At 40.3% G+C, this 27,068-nt stretch overlaps 1 protein-coding gene across 1 annotated transcript in view; it reads left to right on the top strand.

The window, feature by feature from the left end:
• SYNE1 (spectrin repeat containing nuclear envelope protein 1) overlaps positions 1–27,068 on the top strand; it is a 471,821-nt gene that overhangs the window by 231,993 nt on the left and 212,760 nt on the right. Inside the window, exons 77-87 of the mRNA XM_055002895.1 lie at positions 2,079–2,341; positions 2,582–2,747; positions 4,467–4,622; positions 6,975–7,127; positions 8,035–8,217; positions 8,724–8,861; positions 10,852–11,037; positions 12,728–12,850; positions 13,500–13,682; positions 15,453–15,596; positions 25,421–25,618. Coding sequence (XP_054858870.1) covers positions 2,079–2,341; positions 2,582–2,747; positions 4,467–4,622; positions 6,975–7,127; positions 8,035–8,217; positions 8,724–8,861; positions 10,852–11,037; positions 12,728–12,850; positions 13,500–13,682; positions 15,453–15,596; positions 25,421–25,618 — 1,893 coding nt within the window. The remainder of the gene's footprint in view (positions 1–2,078; positions 2,342–2,581; positions 2,748–4,466; positions 4,623–6,974; positions 7,128–8,034; positions 8,218–8,723; positions 8,862–10,851; positions 11,038–12,727; positions 12,851–13,499; positions 13,683–15,452; positions 15,597–25,420; positions 25,619–27,068) is intronic.

Here is a 27,068-nt window from a genome sequence, read left to right as displayed (position 1 = left end):
AAAAAGTCAGCCTCAGTAGCTGTGTTCTGTTAAAAAGAAATGTTACAGAGGAAGAAAAAACTATAGAATTAATGTTGATCTAATATACTTCAAAGAAAACTTTTCCTTTTGTCTTTTTCTATCAGTTTATGTTGCATTTTATTAATTTTCTAATTTTGGACATTTATGTTGTACTTTCATAACTTTTTTTCTTTTCAACATTAAGCTGTTTTGTTAAAAAAAATGATGGCTTAAATCTAAGCAGAACTGTACTGCATAAATGATAAGTCCTCTGCATCGCTTTCTCAATGCAGTGTTCTGTTAACCCTGAAGTTGTGTCTCCATGGGTAAGTACACCCCCAGGCAGATCACAAAGATCATAGTGGTCTGAAGTGGGAGAGGGGGAATCTGCAAAAATAACCCTTCTCTTGCTCTCTGGCCATTTCTACATGCCCTTGTAGGGACAGCCCACTCACAGAACATTGGCAACATCTCCGTCTGCAAAATGCTTGTGGACCATTTGGCTTCCTTTTTTCCGCACCTTTTCTAGGACTCTGGAAAGTGCATTCCCAGAAAAGCGCCAAAAAATGGAAGCCAAACAGACCACCAGCATTTTGCAAATGGAGACCTCTGGATTCCTGGGGGAAAAACACCAGTGTTCCCTCAGTGGACTGTCTCTATAAGGCCGTGTAGAAATGGCCTCTGTTAACATTAATAGAATATTAATTCTGAGTTGAGTTTCTTCATACTAATTATGTTATTTTACTAATTTTGTTATTTTACCAATTCCTAATTTTTATGTTTATTAAATACTGATCTACAGCAAAATTAAAAATTAATTTTAAAAGAAGTCTAGTGGAACTACATATACAGTGAAATCCTAAGCAGCATTACAGAGTTCTAGTAATCATTCATAAGATCAGCTGCATATCTTAACTACACTTTGACATATTTAGTTGTCAAATCTGGCAAAAAAGGATTGGAGAACCCCAGGTCCAGAAGAGCTTAGAAGACCTGTTTTTGCTAATAAAGATTCTGTTTACTATATCTTAATTTCTGTTATTCCAGAAGTAAATGCATGACAATTAATTGAAGGTTTACTTTATAGTCTGTACATTTTTCCTGTTTGACTAAAACATGATTATTTTACTGAGGGCACATATTTTCAGATATCATATTGCTGCCCCATCTGGGCCATCCTCCTCTGTTCTTTGGTGCTGTATTTCCTCTTCTTACATTGGACAATTCTGTCCTCCTGTTAGAATCAGCCATGTTGACTTTTACAACTCCTTCTAAAGCTGTACAGGTTTCACCTAACAAACAAGACACAGACAAAGAGTAGATATCATGATATCATAATTCAGAGTGGTGATCTCACAAAGAAGCAAAAATACAAAGCAAATAAAAAACCCAGCACTGCATTCTTTTATAATCTTGATCCTATACATCTTTATTTAAAAGCAAGTCCCACTGATTACTGTGACATTTATTGTACGTTTAAAAAGAGGTTAGACCTACAGAAGAATTAACACTGCGCAGGAGGGTACTTTTATAATGGAATAGGACTGTCTAAGACAATGATTATTGCAGGTATTACCTGATTTTACTGCATTGTTTTGACTTTGTAATCTCCTTGTATTCCCCTTTATAGGTATACCTTGCCTTAAATAATTTGTTGTGCATGTTGCTCTCTAATTCTGTAATACCAGTTCTATTGCATTGTTCATTGGTTGTCTTATACAATTTGATTGCCCTGTTTATATCCTATAATCTACCTTGATTTTCAGCTAGAAAGGTGGATTATATTTATAAGTAAAATAAATAAAAATGAAGTGAAGTGAAATTTTAAGACAGTGTGCTTTGGATTAGATACCCATAGCTTCTTTTTAACCTACGGAAAAATCTGAATGTAACAATCATGTGTATTGTTCAGGTAAAATCAAACCAGTAGCTAGGATTAGCTGTGGCACCTAGCCCAAGTACACCTGGTAGCAAGCCCAGATTTGTTTTCACAGAAAGTGTGGAATGGCCTAAAGAAAATTGTTATTCCTGTTATGACATGTTTAAAGAGACTAATTAAAAAATCCCTTACTTTTTAGATGCAAAAAGCAACCAACATTGTTGATCAGTTGCAAGATCGCTTACCAGAAAGCTCAATAGAAAAGGCCTCAAAGAGTGAGCTTGTGGACCTTCTGGATTATCACAGTAATTTCATTCAGGAACTGGAACAGCAGCTGTCATCACTTGGACTGCTCAAGCAATATGCTTGTAGCATGCTTCAGGACATAGAAATGGCATCTGGCTCTGAGGAGCAAATGTCCATCATGCAAGAAATCAAAGCAATGCAAGACAGATGCCATAAGTAAGAAAAATATCAATTTTAAAATAAAGATATTGCATGTGATCAGAGCCCAACATACTGAATTTGGTTCCCATTGCTGGATGCAAGAAATAAACAACAAAGAATAGGCTTCTACCCTTATAGCAGATAAATAATTTTGGCTGTTAATCAATTACTAACAGACTTGAAAATGTGTGACAGTATAAGATGAAATACATTATGTGCTTCTCGGATTGTAAAAAGATTATTTGTGTTTTGAAGCATGCAACAAAAGGTGAAAAGGAGTGGGAAAGTAGTTAAGGAAGAACTCAAGGAGCGTGAAGAAGTTGAAAGAGAGATTAATAAAGTGAAGTTTTGGATTCAAGATGCCAAAGAATATTTATTAAATCCTGCAACAGAAGTAGACGCTCAACTTAAAGACCTGCAGGTATATCAAGCTTATAGTTGTCTTAGGCTCCTTAGTGTTACCACAAGTCTTTCAGCTAATTAACACTGACAGTATGATCCTCTGTGCATGTCTCCAGGGGGCTTCTGCTGTGCTGTCAGTGCTTGCCTTAGAATGTGCCCCGGAATCCAAATTGTAACAAATGACAATGTAAATGAATGGTATCCAGTCAATTGCCTGTGAATTTAATATCTTATTATGACCAGAAACTACTTTCCATTTTAATCTGCCCAGCTGTCTAGCACATTTTTATCCTGCCTTTCCTCCAAGTTGCTCAGGATGCTGAGTATAGGTATACAATCTCCATTTAATCATCACAACCACCATGTATGGTTAGGCTGAAAAAGAATGACTGGCTCAAGTTCCCCCAGCAAGTTTCATGGCATAGTGAGCATTTGAACTCTGATTGCCCAAATCCTAGTCCAGCATGCTAACTACTGCCTTTCATCATAACAGTTTTAGTAGCTTATATCCATAATCACCATTAGTAGATTTCCTAGTCTTTTGTCTGAGATTGAAGCACATGGAGTGGCCTCCGTTCAGTGACAAATGAGATGCAAAGCTTGATCAGCAGGTAGGCATTAGTAGATCTGGAGGTAATGCAGCATCATGGCCAGTAGCAGCACACTAACTCTAAGCAGCAGAACAAAGCCCATAGTCTGAAGTGTTTATCCAGTAATGGTCTGTAGCTTACTGAGAACTAAAATGCTGCTGAAAGATCTGTGCCTCTTCCAAGGAGATCAGTTTTCAGTGCAAAAAATAATGCACAGTTTCTGAGGTGTGTACTCTAGCAAGAGTTCAAATCCTAGGTTCAAATCCTCATTCTTCAGTAAAGCTTGGTAGGTTACCTTGTGGCAGTCATTCTCTGTCAGACTTACGTAGCTCGCAGTATTATTGTTGAGAGGATAAAATGGAAGAAGGAGAGAATGCTGCCATAAGTTGGTTTGGGTCCTTATTGGGGAGAAAAGTGGGATTTGAATATCTAAATTAATGTCCAGAGTAGACACCAAGCTATGACATCTCCCTTGGATAATCATAGTGGTTTAGTGGTTGGGTTGCATATCAGCATTCTGCTGGTGCAAATCCCACTACTGCCATGAGTTCAGCACATAACATTGGTTAAGCCACCCGTCTCAGTGCCAGCTGTATTGCGGGGATGATGATAATGCTGGATTTGTTCACCATTCTGAGTTGGTACAAATCTGACCAGAAGAGCAGTATATAAGCACACTGTTATTATATATTAATATAAATTTAAAATATAACACACAGAAAAAAACAAAATCCTGCTTGTTAAAAACCGAAATAGATTCAGTTCAGGTAGAATCTCTGAATTTTCTTATAAGAGTCAATTGTAGCATTGGAGATGGGTTTTAGTTTGTAGAAGAAACAAAGGGTCACTCTGTCCCAGTAAGTGTTCCCTCATTTTCAAAGCAGCCACTTGAATCTGCAAATTAGCATTTAAAAGCTTTGGTATATTGGTGTTTTGTTTGTCAGATCTGGTTTGCTCCTGTTGGCTTAGTTGGAATGAGATTGTTTAAAAAAAACCCTTAGAATTATCTAGATTTACTCATTATTTTGATAAATTATCAAATGTTAAGGAAAAAATCTAATCTGTATTATGAATTTAATTTCAAACTTCAAACCTAAAACATACTTATTTTTCTTCTGCAATATAATTTCTTCTGCATTCTGTACTAGGGCCTCCTCACTGAAGCAACTGTTCACCGCCAGGCTGTTGAGAAAATGGCTGAACAGCAGCAAAATAAATATTTAGGACTTTACACCATTTTGCCTTCTGAACTTTCTCTCCAGTTAGCAGAAGCAGGATTGGCACTTGTAAATATACATGAGCAGGTAAGAACAACACTACATATTTCATGAGAATAGATGCAGGGAATTCATGGTGTTCAGTTAAACTTGCCCTGACCTGGATGGCCCAGGCTAGCCTGATCTCATCAGCTTTCAGAAGCTAAGCAGGTCAGCCCTGATTAGTGCTTGGATGAGAGACCACCAAGAAAGTCCAGGGTCACTGTTCAGAGGCAGGCAATGCCAAACCACCTCTATTTGTCTCTTGTCTTGAAAACTCTAGGGCAGGGGTGGCCAAATGGCAGCTTGTGAGCCACATGCGGCTTTTCAAGCCTTATTTGGCAACTCCCAGAGGCTTGCAAGTTCACTCCTTCCCCAGGCTCCTTTAAGGCGCAGAGCGGACCAGTCGCTCTCCTGATCTATGCACCCAGTGTGCTTCCCCTTTCTTTCTCAATGCTGGAGCAAGGAAGGGCTGGGCCAGGGCTGAGGACAGCCCACCCTCCCTCACCATGCCGGGCTTTCCTCTGCAGGCACCGAGCTTTGCCAGCCCCGCGCTTGCAGCGAGTGCCCAGGAAGGGCACGTGGGGGGAAGGGGAAAGGGAGGAGCAAAGAAGCAGCGAGGAAGCCCTGAGGTGGCCCAGGACTTCCTGCTTGCCGGCTTACTCCCGAGTAGGCAAGTGCACAGCTGCCGAGAGCCACTCATGGCATGAAGCGCAGCCTGCGCCGGGGTGCTTTTGCATGGGTGGAAGCCCCATTCATTGCACAGAGGACTGGCTCACCCACAAGTGTGTGCAGGACAGCTGAGATGGAGGGGTAGGGAGTGTGTTTGCTTCAGAGGACATGTGCTTGCTTTAAGATTGTGTGGCTCCGCTTTTGTGATCCTTCCTCGATTTCTTTCTTTTTCTTTCTTTCCATTCCTTCCTTCCTTTCTCTTTCCTTCTTTCCATTTCTTTCTTTCTTTCCTTCTTTCCATCTCTTTCTTTCATCCTTCCTTCTTTCCATTTCTTCCTTCCTTCCTTCCTTTCTCTTTCCTTCTTTCCATTTCTTTCTTTCTTCTTTCTCTTTCCTTCTTTCTATTTCTCTCTTTCCTTCTTTCAATCTCTTTCCTTCTTTCCATCCCTTCCTTCCTTCCTTACTACTTCTTTCCATATCTTTCCAAGCCTTCCTTCCTTCCTTTCTTCCTCCCTTCTCTTTCCATACCTTTCCATACCTTCCTTCTTTCCTTTTTACTTCTTTCCATGCCTGCCTGCCTGCCTTCCTTCCTTCATTCCTTCCTCTTTTCTTCTTTCCATATCTTTCCATACCTTTCCATATCCTCCTCCCTTCCTCCCATTTCTTCCTCCCTTCCTCCCTCCCTCCCTTTCTTTCCATGTCTTTCCATGTCTTCCTTCCTTCCTCTTTACTTCTTTCCATATCTTTTCATAGGGGGTTGCCATAAGTCAGCTGTGACTTGATGACGCATACATACACTGAAGCTTTCTTGCCTGGTTGGTCTTATCCACATGTGAACAGAGTAAAACAGAGGCCATCTTTTGCAGCAAAAGCCTTTCCATGCCTCCCATATATACATCCAACTGTCCTGCTTCTCTCCTTAGTACCTGTCTGCGACCTACCTACTTGGTCATAGACCAGCTGAGGAAGCACAGGAAGAGCTCCATTGAGTCCTGTGTAGTTTTCTTGCTTGCCTGCAGGAGTGCTTCTAAGAGAATAGATTGTGCACCCAATTCCTAGTAAAATAAGTGATTGTATGCAAAACTAAAACAGTCTGCACATTTCTTTATTGTCACAGTATTTTTTTTTAAAAAAAGTAAATTTAAGCCTCTATAAACACATTAAAAGAATCTATATTTCTTGATAGGACAAGCATAATCATTTTAAGTTGAATCCAGTGATTTGTCAGCGGAAGGCACTGACAATCATGGATCTTCCCTACTTTCCCCGCCTCAGCAGTCCCTCCTGATCCCAGGAACATTGTTTCTTGGGTTTGTGGGACCTGTATGGCATAATAGCTACACCGGTTGGTGGGCTGCAGTGAGGAAGAGCATGGACATGAAATTGCTTTCCCTCTCTTTTTTATCTGTGAAGATGCACTAGCAGAAAAGGAAGGAGGGAATTATTTTTGTCCCCTTCCCCTTCCTTGCTAGAGCCCACTGACCTACATGGTTGTTACTCCATGCTGGCCCCATAACTCTGGAAATTAACTTTCTGGGGTCCAAGGGGACTGTTATAGGGAACAGAACACAGGAAGATCCACAAACCTTGTGAAAATGATTCACTGGATCCAACCCATTGAATTTCTGTGAGTGATATTTTTACTCCCTTACGTTTACAGTGGATTCCTCCCTTGGCAACAACCAACATGCTTAATTATTGTTCTTTTTCATTTCAATTTTTTGACAGATTCAAGCCAAAGAAAAAGAATCTCAGCATAGCAAAAAGTTAAACCAAGAATTTGGTCGGAAAATTCAGGAGCTAGCAAAACAGCTTAATTCAATTCTGTTCAAATTGAAAGAGAAGACAGATAACATACCACAAGCTAAAACTGATCAAAGGGTAAAGAAAAAAATGTGTACCAAGTAGAAGTTTCCTTATTTAAGAACCTGTTGGAACCAGAGTTGTACTTAAAAATACTATATTATGACCTTTGCCTTCTGAAATCTTAATAAAGTATGGAGACAGAGCAAGGAGATCTCTCTCCATCTTCACAGTACAAGAGAGCTATATCTCTCTTAGTGAGCCTGATATGAAATACTTTGTTGAGATTGGTTTTTTTTACTAAAGTTTGTTTGTATATCTCAGTACTTCAGTTGATGTTTCATCATCTAGTATCTTTCAGCAGAACATCCAACTACAGCATTGTCTTGCGGTGGTAAGCTATGATAGGAAGTTCTATGGATAGTGTTGTATCTGTGGTGGTTCCTTCACAGAGGCAACTCATTACATGATGTTGCAGTCGCCATGAATGTGTGAAAGCCATGAACAGACTGAGGATGGCAATCTATATTATTCTTTAAGTCTTTTTTCTTATGCATGTTTCTTTCTTAAGAGTAAAAACCTGAACAGAATAAAATATTTGACTGTACCTAGTATGTATCGTTTTGCATATTTATAGGTGAACTATGTATGCAATTCAAATACTCATGCAAAATTCTTTATGCTTTTAGATTATTCTTTATGGCTTCATAGTATAATCATATACCATTTGTCACAGCCATGCCATGTTGACAGATATATAATTTAGAACTTAATCCTAATTTATTTGACTTTTTGGTATGGGAGGGAAATTATCTTATCACTCTAAAGAAACTGAAGTTCTGGAAGAGCAACACTCTTATCCTGTTCTGCTCCCTTGCTTAACAAAACCATTGCAGAGAGTATAATGCTACTCACAAGACTTTGAAAAGAAATGATACTTATATACTTTCTTTGGTAAATAAAGCACATTCTCTTCCCGTTCTAGGTGCTGGGAGAGGAGTTGGACAGATGTAACATAGAACTGGTAGAACTGGATGCAGCCATCCAAGACTTTTCAGAGCAAAATCTTCATTTAGCTAAACAGCTGGTTGGACAGATAAACAAACTGACAGGGCTCCATCAGCAAACTGTGAGGCAGGCTGAGTACAGGGCATCCAAACTCAGTCAGGTATAGTATCAAATTCTTTTGCTATGTTTGAAGGTCTGTAGCTATAGTGTGGTAATTGAAGCATGCTCCAGGCAGATAGGGCTGTATATTTTATGGTAGACCTCTGATTTCTCCCCAAGCTATTCCTGGGGACCCCTGTCTCTCATAAGCAGTATTGGGGGGGGGGGGTTGGGCTACTTTGGAAGGGAGGAATCAAGGGAGGAATCAGGGAAAATTGCTCCCCTCTGTGTGCCTGTGTAAATTCTCGGTGATATCCAAGCAAATATGTCCTAATTACTCCATATAGAAGTAAAAAAAATAGCTATATCTAACTTAAGAATATGCCTAATATACATATGCCACATGTTCTAATTTTATTATGTTATATAATAATAATTGATAAATGTAAACTTTAAGAGACTATAGGAGTTGAAGTAAGTAAAGTTGATAGAGTGAAAAGTTACCAATAGAAACAGTACCTTCCGCTACCAAATTATTATTGAAGTGCATTTTCCTTGCATTTGCAGGCCAGTTCACACTTAGACGAATATAACGAGATGCTAGAATTCATACTGAAATGGATAGAAAAGGCTAAAATCCTGGTTCATGGTAACATCACATGGAATACTGCCACTCAGCTTCATGATCAATTTGTGTCTCATCAGGTGATTATACTTTTCAGTTGTGTCCAGAGTGGGGACAAGCCTGACGAGAAGGGGGAGAGGAACAACACAGAGACACTGGGCTGGGAGAAAATTAGTCCATAACTATATTGATTACAGGTTATTCAGGCCTTGGCACAACATGCTCTGGGACAGCAGCAGTAGCTGACAGCGACCCCTCTCCCTGCCTGTTGCATGTATCTAAGGAAAGAGAGCAAGTTTGAGAGCAAGTTTTAGGGCTGGAAGCGGCAGAAGCTGCTGTTTCTGTCCACTACCAGTCTCTTAGGGCTGTACTCAGCTTGCCAGCCTCAAAGGTGGTTGCCATGCCCCTCACCCCCAAAGTTTCTTAAGGGGACTCCCCTCTTTTAGCATCATGCAGGGAGCCCACTCCTACATACCCTGTACTCTGTCCCAAGCCAATGCTTAAAAGCCACAGGAGCTGGATCTGTCCACTACAGTTAACTTTTTGCATGTGGTGAAATCAACTATACCCCTCTGCTTGTGCTGCACAGTGTGGGGCTGGCTGCCACAGTCCAACAATGTAGTTGGAAGCAAGCGCCATCGCACTGCTGCTCACACATATTGTGATGAGTTCCCGCTTTCCCACCCCCACCAAAGCAACTTTCACTACTGTGGAGCAAGAGATTCTACCTCCAAAACTTCATCCCTGGGCAGCAGCGGGCTTTTCTTTGCTAGTCAACACAACATAAATCCTTCCCTGCACACACACCTCAGCTGTATATACACCCCTGTATACTTAGCCTACTGTATCCCTGTTGACTTGGCCTCATCTCTTTGCTAGAATTGTGGGGGATGTTGTCAACAAGAAACAGCAGATGGCAGGGATGATGGCAGACTGCTCTGAATTCCCAGCCTGCCTCTAGCCCCCTTCTTTTAAATATGCAGCCTGGTCCAAATTAGAGCCTGGCCGTGAGATCTGTTGGCTCCACCCCCTCCATGAGGTATAGCTGGCCAACATGTAGTTGGCCAAATGGGGGTGACTGCAGAAAGCAGCGTGAGACCCTTCTGGCTGAGGTATAATTCTGAGACCCAAGTCTACTAAAATGTTCTTAATAAAATAATTTGAAATAGGAGAACAGCTAGGCAATATTCCTGTCATACCAATGCCAAAATAAAAAAAAAATTTGTTCATAATGCTAAGCACTGTCCAGCATCAGAAAGCCTTCTTCTTCCCACATTGTCAGGATGCTTTTTCCCAATTGCTTGGGACAGAATCACTGGACTGTTTATACCAAGTGCACTTGGCACACTTCAAATGCAATTCACAAAGCTAGACCTTTTCCCCACTGGGTATTGCATTGCTTCATCAGAGGATAAATGTATAAAGGTTATTTGTACAAGACCTGCCACTTCTCAGACAACCACAATTCAGATTGTCATGGTACCCTCTCCCTTTTAAGGTACATTATGAATTTTGAGCTGGTCAGCTCAGGATTTTTTCCTTCCCCAGTCTTTGAAAGCTCGAGGGAGGTAAAGCAAGTAAGTTTGGCCATTTCATATTTCCTTTCTCACGGAACGCAAGTAAGTGGCATGCCATGAGGTTATGCAAGGGATCAGTTGGTCTAATGTATAATTAATTAGGTAGGATTCAGTGCAGCAGTACAAATAAAGACCATAGTGACAGTAGAGTATATTAGCTGAAGAATTTTGTTGAAATTAAGATATATATGTCATATATATATAATGTCATATATATATAAACATTTCCTCTTGGATCAAACTTTGTTTGTAAATAAATAAATAAAATTGGAATTTTGTAGACTACAAACGTAGCTAGAGGTTTGTACAAGGAAACTTAGTTAAATAGAATTGATGTTTTGTGTTCTGAAGTCCAAAGGAAATATTCAACCACATGCTTTGAAAATTAATTAAAGTCATACATTTGGAATGCTTTGTTCATCATGATTGAACAATCCTAGCATTTTGCTGAATTGGGATCTGAAGGTTGACCCAAATTCTGTCTCTGGCCTAGGCCATGCTTGAAGAATCTGGTGAGATCCATGGAGATATTGAAGCCATGAATGAGAGGATAGAATATCTGGCAAGTGTATACACAACTGAAAAAATGTGTCAACAAGTGTCAGAGCTTGGGCGACAGACTGATGAGCTACAGCAAGTGATCAAAGCACGACTGCAAAATGTTCAGGATGCTGCCAAGGTACAGAGGAGTGCTCTTTATAGCTAAACTATAGCAAGGACTATGCAGTAGTAATAATGTTATATTTGGGGGGCGCAACCACTGGAATTTATTCATGGCCCATTTAGATCAGAGATGATGTTGTGCCAATCCATTTAATAGAGCATGAGGCTTTTTGAGGTATACTGGTTTGAGGTGCTAGGAGATACTTACAAGCAAACTTTGCCTGCCTTAACTAGATATTTGCAACGTATTGTGGTTGTGTGTCTTCATTTGGGAATGGAGTGCTTGGTCAAAATTCTTATGGGCAAAGGCCATTAAAATTTATGGAAGGCTCCCACGTTTCCCCAGTAAGACTTGCACAGGACAATTTTACAATAGATTGTGCTCCTATATTATATTATAACTGCCTGGAACTGGCCCCACAATGTGGCCTGGACTGCCTGCAGCTCCCCCCCCCACTGGCAGCACCCACCTGGAGGATCCCCAGGCCCATGGCCAGAATGATGATGACATCCACTGGCCCCTTCGCTGGCAGTGGGGCCACACTGAGGGAGACCACCAGCAAGAAGGCCCAGCCATCAACAGGACCACGAGGCTTGGCAGCCTCAAGAAAGGGTCCTCTGGGAGGCCCAGTAACAGTGGCAGCTGGCCTGCAGTGCAGGCCTGGCCTGGCCAATGCTGTCTCGACACAGCCGCGGCTGCACTGACCAACATCTTGGGATTCCACCCAGGGGCCCAGTTGGAGCATTCTGGCAGCCACACTCACTCCTTGCCTCCAGCAAGCCACGGCTAGCAAAGGTCTGGGCCCAGATAGAGCAGGGGGTGGGGCCAGATGTTGGCCCCCAACAGGTTGCACAGATGGGGCAGAGTCGTGTGGCTGTCTCTGGTCCAGGTGCTGGGACTCGCCTTCACGGTGGGCACCGGGGGAGCAGGGTGGGGACTACATTAGGCAGGCAGGATATAAGGAGGGCTCAGAACCCCAGCTGAGAAGGAGATTGGGAAGACAGACCCCATTGTCTAAAAGGCAGCCTCCCAGGTGAGGAGAAGAATCCAAGAGTTCGTAACCCTACTTTCTTACCCGCCATTTCTGAGGCCACAAGGGAGGGAGCCCTTGGAAGAACCCCACCAAGGTGGGACGGCCAACCACGTGGCCGGCAGCCTAGACCAAGACCACAGGAGCAAGGGAAAGGAAGACAAGACTGTGGTGGCACCATGGCAGACAAGCAACTGGTGGACTAGGCCAACAGCCAAGGAGCTCACAATATCTTTCTATGATTTATGCATAAGAATCATAGGAAAAGTGGGTTGAAAACTCCTCATTCTGAAAGTATCTATACCCAAATTCTGAAGTCTTCAGAGTCTTCTCATTCCCCCCAGTCCAGTAATCTCTTGCTTGTGCAGGAGATCCAAATGCACCTGGAACTTCTCAGCCTCTAAGGGGCATTCCATTTACTTTTTTAGAGGGAAACAATTCTGCAGGCACATAAGGATGTGAGTTAATAAAATGGGAATGCCATTGTAATGTAATGTCCATGCTCACTTTATATATCAGCAGTCATATGTGGAATTGACATAGAAAGTACGCTTGATTTCATTTGATAAAATGTTGGAAAATTCATATGATGCTGCCCTTTTCCATTTTATGAAATGCAGGTGATTACATTACAATATGATTTTCTCAGATGTGTTTTGCTTTTGTTTTTACCAGGATATGAAGAAATTTGAAACTGAGGTAAAAGCTCTTCAAATAGCTTTAGAGCAAGCCCAGATCTCCTTGACATCAACAGAGACAGGCCGTTTGAGTCTCAAGGAACAACTTTCTCACCGACAGGTAGACTGATTATATCATTAAGATTTGCATGAAGATTGACACATATACTTTATTCTAGTGGCACTTCATGTAAACATTCTCAATTGCTAGGCTTAAAACATGTCTGGAGTAATTTTTTCTGTATTGAGACTCTTTGGCATGATATTCAGCTTATAGGTGGGTTTGTAAGACAGTAATTGCAAGAATGGTTCCTTTTGGAACTAGTCATGTCGACCAATAGATGTACAAATTTAATTTCTTTTATTTACTAAATTTCTACTTCACCTTTGTTGCTGAGACTCATCAGATTACAGTTAGGAAAACAATGGAAGAGAAAACATTATACCATATACCATACAGACTGCAGCAACTTAAATCTAATAAAGCTATTAATACTTAAATCTAATAAATACTAATTTGAAAGATAATATGAAGCTTTTCAGTAATGAATGATAATTTTGTGTTTATAGCATGGATTTGCTACATCCATCATTAATGACTTTTTAAAATACGTGAAAACAAACTATAAAAATTCATTTGGAGCATATCCTGCCATTGCATAATTTAATGGTCAGTAATTCGCCTCATTTTTTTAACTGGGCACATTTTAGAGAGAGGCCTTTCTGGTTTATGACAGCAGGAGTTTATTATTTGCAAATCTTATTTCCAGCATCTGCTTTCTGAAATGGAGTCACTGAAGCCAAAAGTTCATGCAGTGCAAGTCTGTCAAAGTGCTTTACGGATTCCTGAGGAAGTGGTCACCAGCCTTCCAATATGCCACACTGCCCTGAGACTGCAGGAAAATACTAGTCATCTGCAGCACACGGCTATTCAACAATGCAACATAATGCAGGCAAGTGCTATTCACAGGTGGTAAACTCAGTACATGAAAAAAATGTTTCCTTTTCTTATGCCACTTAAGTATAAATATATTTTGAATTGATGTGTTTGTTAGTTTAAGAACATTTACATACAGATAGGGGTTATTCAATAGATAGTCATTATCAGCACACAGAAGTTATAAAATAGCATTCCTTCCCACTTTCCAATGGTGCATTTTTGTTGCTGTTTTATTTTTATTTTATTTTGACGGGCAAGCTGTAAATTTCCTCCTCCTATTTCTAGGAGTCTCTGATTCATTTTCTTACTCAGCCCTATGGCCATCTGTTCACATCTTTTACTTTATGTGGTTCTTTATGTAGTTCTTTTTTCCCTTACATTTAACACATTCTTTTAAAAATACATTAGTTGTTTGTTTTGGTTTATTTTTTGTTTGCTTGTTTTTTCAAATGATAATGTGTAATGACATTTAGGATCCCTGTATTGTCGAAGGCTTTCACGGCCGGAGAACAATGGTTGTTGTGGATTTTCCAGGCTGTATAGCTGTGGTCTTGGCATTGTAGTTCCTGACGTTTCGCCAGTCACAGCTGCTGGTGAAACATCAGGAACTACAATGCCAAGACCACGGCTGTACAGCCCGGAAAATCCACAACAACCATTTAGGATCCCCATTTCCTTCCTGGGTTTCTCCTGCAGCATCTGCCTTTAAAAAATCTCATGCAGTAACTGTAGGAAAAGACAACTTTTAAATAACTGAAATACTTGACATAATTTTTGTGCTGTGATATAGTTAAAAGAATGGTTTAAATTTGAACTGAATCTTTAGAATAAGGCAGATTTTTTCCATATGTGCAAGAGCCAAGCTACAAGTGACTAATTACACTTGCCTAGCAAGTGAACAGACTCACGTGTATTCCTCCCTGTTCACTTGCGATTCACTTGCTCTCCACTTGATTACAGAGTGATCAAGTGGAGGGCAAGTGAACAGGGAGGAATACACATAAGTCTGTTCACTTGCCAGGCAAGTGTAATTCATTACTTGTAGCTTGGCTCTTAGTCTAATTTAATGTATATAGGAAAAAAGATTTAGTACTATTATTATTACACCATTTTTAGTCCTTACTTACAGTGCTCCACTGCTGCCGCTTTCGTTCACTCACTCACTCACTCACTCACTCACTCACTCACTCACTCCTTCCCTGCTGTTCTGCCCAGCCTCCGCCTCCCCACCATTCTGCCAACTTACCTGACTCACTGCTGCTGCAGAGGAAGGTGGGTGGCAACAGGTTTGGCTGTTTTTCCCTGCCCTCCTTCTTGTCTGCCTGCTCACTCCTCCAGCAGCAGAGGGGGCACCACAGCAACTCCGATTTTCCCCCACCTGCCTGCAGTGGGAGGAACAGCTGCCACTGCTCCTTGTCCTTTCTTGGCCAGCCAGCTGGCTTTCTGGCACAGTGGTTTTGGTTCTTCTTCCCCTGCCTGCTCACCTGCCTTTCTTCATGGCTCATGTGGCTGTTCGTCTGTTTGAAAAAATGAAAGCAGAGATTTGTGACATAGCATTGCATGATCTTGGTCTTTTTGTTAAAACATTAATTTTTTTTAAAAAAATTGGTTTTGTATTGTTCTGTAAACCTGTAGAAAAATACCCTTTATCTGTATTTGGCCTTGTATTCCAAATCCATCAGTTCTCACAGGGGCAAGTTTCAGAGTTAGATATAGGATACAGTATATATGTAAGGTATTTTTCTTGCATGCCTTTACTGTAATTACCTCCCTTTCTCTCTAGGAAGCAGTAGTACAGTATGAACAATATGAAAAGGAGATGAAACATTTAGAGCAATTGATAGAGACAGCTCATAGGGAAATCCAAGACAAGCCTATTGCAACAAGTAACATTGAGGAGCTGCAAGCCCAGATTTCACGCCATGAGGTAAGTTACCTGAGATCAGTTTACAGTTGTGCAATGTTTATTTGTACTGCACAAAACTTGAAAATTATTTTCCTTTCCGATTGCCCAGCAAAAATACTGGATATTAGTCAGCCTGTTGGCTTTTCTGGGCTGTGCTGGAGGAAAAAATGAGTGCTGTCCTTTCTCTCCCCACCCCCTAGTATATACTTACAAGGGAAGGCAACACTTTGTGGAGGGGAAATACAAAAGATGCTACTGAGCCTCATGCTTCCTAACATTTTCTAGAGATGTGCTTCCACTTGCACAGCAATCCAAATTATGCCACTGCAATTGCATTGTCACAGCTTCATTAGGTGACTTAGATGTGACTGTTCAGCATGTGTGAGAAAATGTTCTGGTAGAGTTTCTTTTATATTTTGTGGTTGCAAGATACAATTTTCTTGAATCTATAGTAGCTAAATATATTTATATTAATCAAATGAATATTTCCCTTAAATTTAACAGAATACATAAATATCTTAAGGTAAACATGTGGGTCCCTACACTTTGTTTCAAAAATTTCCTCTAATTTTCTGAGTTTCTCTTCTCACATGCTAATAACCTAAACATGGGTCTGCTTTTGTTCAGTGTAATATCTTTCCCAAAGACTTCATAGTTTGAGAATAAAGTTGAACTAACAACTAATTACTGGAAAATATATGGAACATTAGTAGGGTCAGTTAATTCTGACAAAATTTGTTTTCCTCACACACTGTGGTGAGCTTTGGACTGATCTTTCTTAAAATCTTTCTTTACTTTAGTGAAAATGTTAAATAAATACCAGATTGCCCCTCCTAAAATAAAACCCAAATACAGTAATTTTTGTTAACATTAGGTGGTACCAAAATGTGAAGGTTTGTCCTTAGAGGGTAAATTAAGTGCCTGGGAGAATACCATCTTCATCTGGCATCTAAAAATCATTCCACAGAAAAGGTACCACCTCTGTACTGGTGAGAGCAGGCTACTGAACAGAGAGTAACAGGCTTTTTGGAGATTCTTCCATCCCTTTCATGTACTCTGGGTGCTGTTACGAAATCTGAACCACAATAATTCATATGTAAATAGCCCAGTCATTGCTTTGTATATAACAATTACCACTAGATGGCACCAGTGTTGCAAGAAAGTTTAATGTGGGGTTTCCCTACTGAATGCAATTTGATGCGTTTCATTTATTTATTTATTGTACAATCTGTCTTTCTCACTGAGACTTAAAGGCAGATTTACATAATCTAAGTCAATACCATCAATAGGATGAGGAGACATCTAATAAACAAATGTAATATGTTGTCGAAGGCTTTCACGGCTGGAGAACGATGGTTGTTGTGGGTTTTCCGGGCTGTATAGCCGTGGTTCTTGGCATTGTAGTTCCTGACGTTTCACCAACAGCTGTGGCTGGCATCTTCAGAGGTGTAGCACCAAAAGACAGAGATCTCTCAGTGTCACAGTGTGGAAAAGATGTTGGCAGGTCATTTATATCTACTCAGGAGGGGTGGGGTTGAGCTGAGTCAGCCTGTAAGAGTTTCCCAGGGTGTGGAATGCTAATGGAGGGAGGCTTCACTGTATCCTGAGGAGGTTCTTTTGCATATGGATTGGTGCTTGATGTACTAATCTTTTCTGCAGGGCTATTGTCGGGTATAGAGTGTTTTGTTAGCCTGGTGTTTTTCAGGACTGGAAACCATGCTCTATTCATTCTTAAAGTCTCTTCTTTCCTGTTGAAATTGTGCTTATGCTTATGAATTTCAATGGCTTTCCTGTGCAGTCTGACAAAGTATTTGGAAGTGTTGTCAAGTATTTTAGTGTCCTGGAATAGGATACTGTGTCATGTTTGAGTTAGGCTATGTTCAGCCACTGCTGATTTTTCTGGATGGCCAAGTCTGCAGTGTCTTTCATGTTCTTGTATTCTTGTCTGGATGCTACACTGTGTGGTCCCAATGTAAACTTGTCCACAACTGCAGGGTATACAGTATACTCCTGCAGAGGTGAGGAGGTCTCTACTGTCTTTTGCTGAATGTAGCATCTGTTGTATTTTTCTGGTGGGTCTGAATACTGTTTGTAAGCTGATTTTTTTCATAAGCTTTCCCATCTAATCAATGATTCCTTTGATATATGGCAAAAACACTTTTCCTGTGGGAGACTGTTTTTCCTTAGTTGTTTGATTTATCCTTGATTTACTCGCTCTTCTGATTTCATTTCATTGTGAAATGTGACACTGAGAGATCTCTGTCTTTTGGTGCTACACCTCTGAAGATGCCAGCCACAGCTGCTGGCGAAACGTCAGGAACTACAATGCCAAGACCACGGCTATACAGCCCGGAAAATCCACAACAACCAAATGTAATATGAACAGGATTTTAGAAATCTGAAACAAGGCGTAAGTATTAAACATGATACGTTAACGAATGTGAGAAATAGTATTGCATAAGTAGAAATATTAATGCAGTGAAAGCAAGATAAAAACATACCGCACCAACAGATAAAAATGTTAGTAGTGTACTTCACAGTCCAATTACCTGTAATGAAGCATCTTCTTGAATCATTCTAATGCAGCCCTATTTCCTTTATAAAAACACCTTCCTGAAGAGTTCTATTTTATATAGTTTGTGGAAACCCAAAAGTATGGGCGCTGACATGCTGACCTCCTCAAGCAGGCCATTCCGTAGGGTCCAGGCCACTACAGAGATTGCATGTTCAGGCAGTTGTTTATCTTCCCCATTTGCAGTGTGGCTCTTATAGAAAACCCTGTTAAGATTAGCAAAGTTGTGGCGAGGCATAGGAGAAGAGGTGGTTCTGCCGGTATGAGGCTCCAAGGCCATTCAGAGGCCTGTATGTAGTAGCCAGTACCTTGAATTGGACTAGATGACTAATAGGCAGTAGGGATGTTCAATTTGGGTTCAGTATGCAGTAAAAATTACCAAACTTTACCTGATTTGGTAAAATTTGGTGTTACTGAACATAAATCTATATTACCAAATAAATAAATAAATTGCCAAATACCAAATTTAAGTCTACCAAATTTATTCGGTAAAATTCAGGAATATCAACAACAACAACATTCTATTTATATACCACCCTTCAGGACAACTTAATACTCACTCAGAGCCGTTTATAAAGTATGTTATTATTATCCTCATGACAATCACTCTGTGAGGTGGCTGGGGCTGAGAGAGCTCTGAAAGAACTGTGACTGACCCAAGGTCACCCAGCTGACTTCAAGCAGAGGAGTGGGGAATCAAACCTGGCTCTCAAATTAGAGTCTTGCTGCTTTTAACCACTACACCAAACTGGTGACAGCACTGTACCTTGCTGTTCCTTTGCTAAGGAACAGCAAAGAAATACTGCTTCCTGCCTTTTTTATGAGATGGGAGGGAGGAGAAGGAAGGAGGAGCGAATCAGAGGCAGAAGGGGGAGGGGGAAGGGAGGGGGAGTGTGAGAGGCCTATCCTCGAAGCAGCTGTCCTTCTTGGGCCAATGGGATTTTCAAGAACGAGAATGCCTTTTTAAAACTGATGCAAGGAGGTAAATTAGTATGCTTGCCTCAGTCAGCCTCCATTTTGCTCTGGCTTGGAGACAGAAATATTGCCTGCTTGTTGTTGCTGTTGGCTTTCTCTCCTTGCCTGCTTTGGCCAGCAACTGGATTCTGCTGCCCAGTGAGTGGAGTAGATTCCTGGCTGCTGCCTGGTTTGAGACTGAGTCATAGACTCACTGGGTATTTTCTTTCTTTTGTGGGGAGGGAGTTGCCCTGGTGTCTGGGAGGGATAGAGGTTGAGGTAAGGTAAAAGATTGTCTTTTATTTTGCATTTTAAAAACTGATTTTTTTGCTCTGTATGCGTAGGGGGGCTTTGGTTGGGATTTTGTGGGGGTGGGGGCTCTGATTTCTAGCTTTTAAGCTTCATTATATTTACTGTTCATTTTGCTGCTTATTCTTCTGGGAGGGTTGTTTTATCCTGTTATGGGTAATTTGTTTGGAGTTTTATAGTTCCTATTAATTTGATTAAATTCACTTGCTCTTTGGGGGGCGGGGACTGTTTCCCCCTGTTGTTGGGCTTTCTTTACAGAAGTTTGGTTGGTGTTTTTTGGTGTTTTTTTGCTGGGTTCTGTTTTCTTTCAGCATAGAAGTTTGGTTTGGTCAGGTGTTTAATTGTTGTTAGTTGTTCTTCAGGAGGGGTGTTTGTGGGCGTAATTGGTTCAGTGTTTGGTTGTACTTTTTGGGTATCCTGAGAGAGTTGTGAAGAGTTAATTTTTAAAAAGATTTTTAAGTTTTTTAAGTTTTAAGTTTAAGTTAAGTTTTTAAGATAAGCTAATTGTAGGGTTTTCCCATATGGAATAACAGAGATTGGAGGTGGCTGGGGGCACCCATGGTCCAATCTTCATGAAACTTGGGGGGGGGGGTTGTTAGAGGACAGCTAGGAGTACGCTGCTGCAAATTTGGTGGAATTTGATAAAAAATGACACCCCCCCCCCCCTTAGGTCACTGGAAATTTCTAAATTGTTTCCCATATGAAACAATGGACAATTTTTTTGAATCTAATAATAATAACATTCGATTTATATACCGCCCTTCAGGACAACTTAATGCCCACTCAGAGAGGTTTACAAAGTATGCTATTATTACCCCCACAACAAAACACCCTGTGAGGGTGTGGGTGGGGCTGAGAGAGGGTGTGGGTGGGGCTGAGAGAGCCTCCAGAGAGCCGTGACTAGCCCAAGGTCACCCAGCTGGCTTCAAGTGGAGGAGTGGGGAATCAAACCTGGCTCTCCAGATTAGAGTCCCATGCTCTTAACCACTACACCAAACTTGCTTTGTATTACTGAACCAAACTGGAGAATGAATTCAGTATTCTCTGGATTCAGATTCCCCCCCCCCCCAGTTCGGTATTACTGAACCAAATCAACCAGTTTTTTCCCCTGTGCACACCCTTAAAGGCAAATCAATGCAGAATGCATGTAATCACCATGCTCCACCTTGTTCTTGATGATAACTAAGCTGTGGCATTCTGCACTAACTGGATTTTTTTTCCCAAGGGAGACCTATATACTGTATATTGCAGTAGCATAGTCTTGATGTTACCATGATTTGGATCCAGGTGACCAGGTCAGCCAAGTCAAGATAGGGAGCCATATTGGAAGAAAGTATTTTGTTGTTTGGTGACCATTTTTAATACATATTATTATTTATTTATTCAATGCATTTATATCATGTTCTGTATAAACTTATCTGTATTACATTTTTGTATTCCCCTCAGTGATTGACTGAATAGTCTTTCTCCTGCTTGTAATCCACCCAGCTCTACTGCATTATTCTGTTTTACTAGGATTATTTTCTATTAGATTCATACGTTTTTATCATACTTTGTAATTCACTTGCCAATTGACTGAATCGTTCTTATTCATATTCGTAATCTGCTTCAAGTCCCAATGAGAAAGGCAGACTATAAATGATGCTAATAATAATTTTAAAACTGGAGGACACAGTTGACCATCTCATCAGTACATGCAGTAAGATTACACAAACTGATTATAAAAAACGCCATATTAAGTAGGTGGAATACAGCATTGACATTTATGCAAAAAGTATAAGCTACCATCTGTGAAATATTGGTGGGAACATAAGCCTGAGAAAGTTGTTAAAATTAGGAAGTTAAGATCTTCTGAATTTTCAAAACCCAAACCCATCATAAGAAACATAAATCTTTGGATAGTACTGTGGTTGAAGGTAAAAAGGTCAAACTGGTCGATGTGGCAGTCCCGGGTTACTGTTGAATTGAAGAAAAAGAGATTGACAAGATAACAAAATATCAAGATCTAGGATTTGAAGATGAGCATCTCTGGGAGAAACATACAATGGTTATTCCAGTAGTGATAGGAATGATTGTTCCAAAAGGACTAATGAAGCAGCTAGATGATATCGGCATAGACAGGATAACAATTGGACAGTTGCAAACAGACACACTACTTGGACAAGTCACATACTATGCCAATACTTCATTGACTCCTAGATTCATAGATAAAATCCAAGTTGGTGAAGGACCCCAAAATTCCACCCAAACATCTGGTAGACTGTGATCATCATCATTATCATCATCGTCATCATCAAATTCAGAGCTGTCTAATAGGTCACTGAAATCCTTTCACAAGAAATGGCAAGTGATTATTTAGCACACAAGTATGTACTTAAGACAGTGTCTCACAACCTGTGGGTCAGGACCCAAAGTGGGTCACAAAGCCTCTGAAAACAGGTCCCAGGCCAGCCATTCCTAATGGCGGCTTCTACCCTTTGCACCCTTCTCTGTCTCTCCTCTTATTCCTTGCCAGCTTCTCATATTCTCACCTCACCCTTTGCAACAATAATGAGCAGGGAATAGCTGTCTGGCAACTAGTAACATTGCAATAGTGGCTGAAAGAAGGAAGGGGAGGCTGGAGAGTAGGTGGGAGCTGTTCAGCACATGGAAGAGTGAGAGGAGGAGAGAAAGAAGTGTATGAGTGTAGTCTGTCTTGGCACTACTTCATGCCAACCTCTTGCCCAGCTCCCTGCTATGCCTCACTGCCCCATACCTGCTGTTGGAGATGTATTGGGGATTCAATTACCACGTATACAGAGTCCCAATTTGGATCAGTAGCACAGTACAAGGGAGGGGGGGAGTTTAAGCCTTTGTCTTCCTACTGTTTTCTTATGTCATATCATATCTTAATAGATGATTGGATTTTTATTGAAGATTTTACTTCCTTTGTTATTGCTAAGGTATGCTGATCCCAAGTCCCATAGGTTTTTATAGACAGTTGGCTTGTAAATCCAGCAACCAGCTTTGCATACTTAAACTTCCTGGTTCTGGTGAATATGAACTTATGAAGCACTCTCAGTATTGAAAAGAACAGGTCAGTCCCTGCTCTCACAGAGACTTATGGGGACATTATGAATGTTACGTGTGCAGTGAGCTTTTGGGTTGGGGTGATTGGCTTGAGTGTAGCTAAGTGCAGATATCTAACTGCACAAATGCATTGCTCATCCATTGATTGTAGGTAGACATTGATTTTAGGTCATTCTTAAGTGCCATATGCATAATTGCAAGATGAGGAATTTATCAAAAAAACATTGTATTACAGTGTTCTTATTCGGCAATTGGTAGGCAAAATAAAGGGGATTTTTCAGCGTAGTCAAAGACATTATGATGGATGCTGTTATCCCTTCACACATCTTTTAGACATGTAAATTAGTAGCCTTAAAATATTAAGCTTTGCTATTATTTCCAGCACTTTTATTACCTTTTAAATGGAAAATTATGTCACCCATGACAATTGACAATACAGACTGAAGCCATTTTCTAGTGCACTTGCAAGGGAATTACTAAACACGTTCAATTCTTTTTTGTCTGATGATTACACTGTTTATACACGTGCAAATATTACTTAGCAGTATAAAGGTTAAGGAACTGAAAATGTCTGGGCTAAAATTAAATATACTTTCTGGCCCTTAATTTCTGGTATGATACGTCAACTGAGCTGTGGTATCCCATACTCAAGTTAACATATCAGATTAGTCACCTGCGTCCATTCCTGTCAGGGTCTTGTTTCTCTGAACAACCCCTTGACTTTATTAAATTGTTAATTTATTCACATCTCCAGTGTTTCCTTCTGAATCTGACTGAAATCCAAAGAAGCAAGTGTATAATTAGTAAGGTAAGGGGCAGGATTCCCAGCATACAGTTTGAAAAGGAAGGTGCTCACCCCCTAAGCACTCAGGGTGGTTCACAGAAGGAACTCCTTGTTTCACAGGTGCGGATAATTTCCATTGAAATGCTGAGCAACTGGTTTCCTCAGACTATTAGAATGTGAAATTACATCTGCCTTTAGGCTTCCATCCCAGTTAAACTTTTCAGCAACAGTTCTGTACTGTGTTCATTTGGCATCAAAAGTAGCACCACTTCATTATGATTTTTTAAAAATACCTAAAATGGGGGGGGAGGTAGATGTGAATTTCCTACATTGTGCAGGGAGTTGGACTAGATGACTCTTGGCATCCCTTCCAGCTCTGTGTTTCTATGAAGGGACAGAAATCTTTATATGGTCTTGGATCAGTGTAAAACCAGCTACATAACCAGGCAGGATAAGGTATGTATACTAGAGTTAGAAGAGAGAATGGCATCAGTTCTTCCCTACTGGTTTTTGCATGCAGGTGCAGAATAAGGACTGCCAGCACCTTCAAATGTGCAATAAAAAGGGACAGGTTTATTTATTTATTTTACAACAATCGATCAAAGGGGATCTGGCACCCACAGGCCAAACCCCTTGTAGATGGTCAAAAGAGAAGGGAGGTGGGCAGATACTAGCCCCTTATATGGTCTTCCTTCCCTACCCCCAACTTGCCACAGAGAGGCAGTGCCATACACTTCTGGCTATCCTTTCCTAATGTCTCTTGCAAGTCAAAGGTCAAGACCATCCTTGTATTGTTTTGTTTTGGAATGTTTTCCATGCTCCGCATTTTGCAGTGCAGCACTTAATCGGGTTCAGGAAAGCATTGCTACTTTGCAGTCTCCTTTAAGCTCAGTTGGTCTTATGCAGAGCTCCTATTGAAATAAAGTGTGTGTGTGTGTGTGTGTGTACGTGCAAGTGCAGTAGTTCTTGTGCCTCTCCATTCTATAGAAATAAGCCAGTAACAAAGTTCCCTACTTATCATTAATGCTGAGCCTGTATTTTTTTCAAAAAAACTATTACTCAAAATCCAAAATGAGGAAATTTAATGCTTAGATTAAACCTGGTGAGGTGGCAACCATTTCAAACTGCTATCACATCTGTGTAAGTGAATTAGAGCTAATTTTACCTTCAGTTTCTGTTCAGCTCTTGCAGTACAATGGTATTCCAACACAGTACACAGTTATTACAACCCTGACCAAATATTTGTGTTGCTGTATCTGTCTGTCATCATGTGGCATTCTTTTAAGGTAATATGATTTGTGATGCTGGCTCATGTAGCACCTAATAAGCCTAATCCTAAACATATATTTATATTTAATGTGGCAGCAAGACTTAGAAATGGAAGTTTAGTCCCAGATTAGTTTATATTTATGTCTTATCCAAGTTGTGAGTTCAGAGACATAATACAAAACATAAGGGGGGAATACCCTGTGAAATATTGTTAATAGGCCAGATGTGTTGTTGTATTTGATACTGATTTCATTGTTTTAGAATAAAGCAAGAGGAAATACACACGGCAACCTTGTGTATTGCAGTCTGTTCTGTCCTGTTCATTATATCCAACTTGTGAGAACTGAACATTGCTGTTTGGTTTTTGTACTTCAGGTCATCACATGACCTCATTTCCCTAGCATACGGAATTTTCAGCTTGTTTTAATATATGGAGCAATATGTATTTACTCTTTTTATGCCAGGCTGATTAACGATCACAACAAATAGACTGAATGAGTGAGTATATGGGGAGAAAGAGAGAGAGAATTATTTTCTCCTTTGTTTTAAATAGAAGGATTCCATGCAGAATATGCTTATCATGATAGATGATAGCCAGATGCTCCTCCCATCAGTCCCAGCTTTAGAAGTGCTTTTCTAGTTCCTCTGCATAGCTCTCTCTCTTCAATGTTTTAGCAGTGTAGTGAGATGCAGCCTGACTTGTTCTTTTTGCCACAGCAAACATCCTGTCATTCAGCTACTGCTGTTGCTGATGTAGGGTTTCTGAAACAGAGAGCTGTGATTTTATTGGCTGACCTTAAAGAAGCAAGCTGGCCTCTCTAACGGAAACAGAATTGTTACTAGCTCTTATGCTGCATCTGAGTCTCATGAGGAAACATGTTTCCTCAGGAGCTGGCACAGAAGATCAAAGGATACCAGGAACAAATAGCATCCCTGAATTCTAAATGCAAGATGTTAACAATGAAAGCCAAGCATGCCACTATGCTTCTGACAGTGACGGAAGTGGAAGGACTTTCAGAAGGAATGGAGGAGCTGGATTCAGAAGAACTCCTCCCAACACACTCAGCTCACCCCTCGGTCGTTATGGTAAGCAATGAACTTTTCCTTTGGCTGAGGCAGCTGTCATTTGCCATCATCCTTTCTACCATATTATGCAGACTGTTGCCTCAGCCCATGTTGCTTCTGTGCATTAATGAGCTGCCTGAGCATTACAGATTAGAAAATGCTGAAGCTCATATTTATGCATTTGTGTCACATCAGCTGTGCAAACCAGCAATTATTTATGAAGAGAATAGAAGTCAGACTGTTAAAAGAAAATACAAACCTGTTTCTTATCCTTGGAAATGCCTGGGCAAGGCTATTGCCAGTTCACCGGTAACTTGGAATAATAATTTGTCTCAGATATAAAGCCATATAAGCTTATATTAAATTGGGGTTTGTACTCTTTATCATTTAGTTTTTGCAGAATTCTAGTGTGTATGGGTTGGATGCCTAACTGCAAAACTGGGAGTTGGGGAAATTTAAAAAATTCTTTCAACACAGTGAAAGTATTGCTGAAATAAAGAATGATTTTGAAAGCCTTAGAAAAGAAGTATAGATTCTCTATTGCTATATTTTATTGCATTATTTGTGCATGTAGATTTGCAACATTCCTCAAATATCTATTATGTAGAGAATACATCTGTTTATATATCTCAGTCATTTCTGAATGCATGTCATTAGTTTTTTTCCTGTTATTTCCCGCCTCTGTCCATGTCTTGTGAATATTTAGAATTAGGCTAAATCCACACACCCGCAGAGCTTCCCAGTGTTGTGCTAAATGTTCGCTAAACTCCCGGAAGTGTAATGTCTTTCTAGCGCAATTCAGAAATCGCTACACTTCCGGGTGTTTAGCGAACATTTAGCACAACGCAGGGACACTCCACGGGTGTGTGGATTCAGCCTTATTTTGCTTTTTCATAAATACTTTAATTTAAATTTTCCAGTAGTACATAGAGTTAGAAAACTATCATATTATGTCTGTGCTATTAATATAATTTCACTATGTAGGCAGCACAGAAACAAAAGAAGACAAGATTGTGCCAACCCTTATATCTGTTCTGATATATAGAGAAAGACAAATTGCCCATATTGCGTGTGTCCTTTACACCCTACTGGAGTTAAAAGTAGCCTGGACATTTTTGAATCAGGAAAACAGCATGGAAGAAGAGCTTTAAAAAAAAAAAAAAACCTCCTCTGGTGTGTCATGGCCTTAATCCATAGCAGGTCTACCCACTGGCGGATATACATATTCAAGAAATGAAAGTGTAAAAGTATGATTAAAAACAGCTATACTCACCTGACAAAGAGAACTGTGGTTCTCAAAAGCTTATGCTACAATAAATTTGGTTAATCTTAAAGGTGCTACTGGACTCTTGCAACTATAGACTAACACGGCTAACTCCTCTGGAGCTATACTGTTGTTTTTAATTATACTTTTGCACTTTCATTTGTTGAATTAAGTTATTTACTGGTGTTTTATTCATTTGTATTATGT

The sequence above is a fragment of the Eublepharis macularius genome, chromosome 1 (assembly GCF_028583425.1).
Source record: "Eublepharis macularius isolate TG4126 chromosome 1, MPM_Emac_v1.0, whole genome shotgun sequence".
Lineage (NCBI taxonomy): Eukaryota > Metazoa > Chordata > Lepidosauria > Squamata > Eublepharidae > Eublepharis > Eublepharis macularius.
Note: the sequence above shows the minus strand (reverse complement) of the source record. Positions and strands in the feature narration are given on the sequence as shown.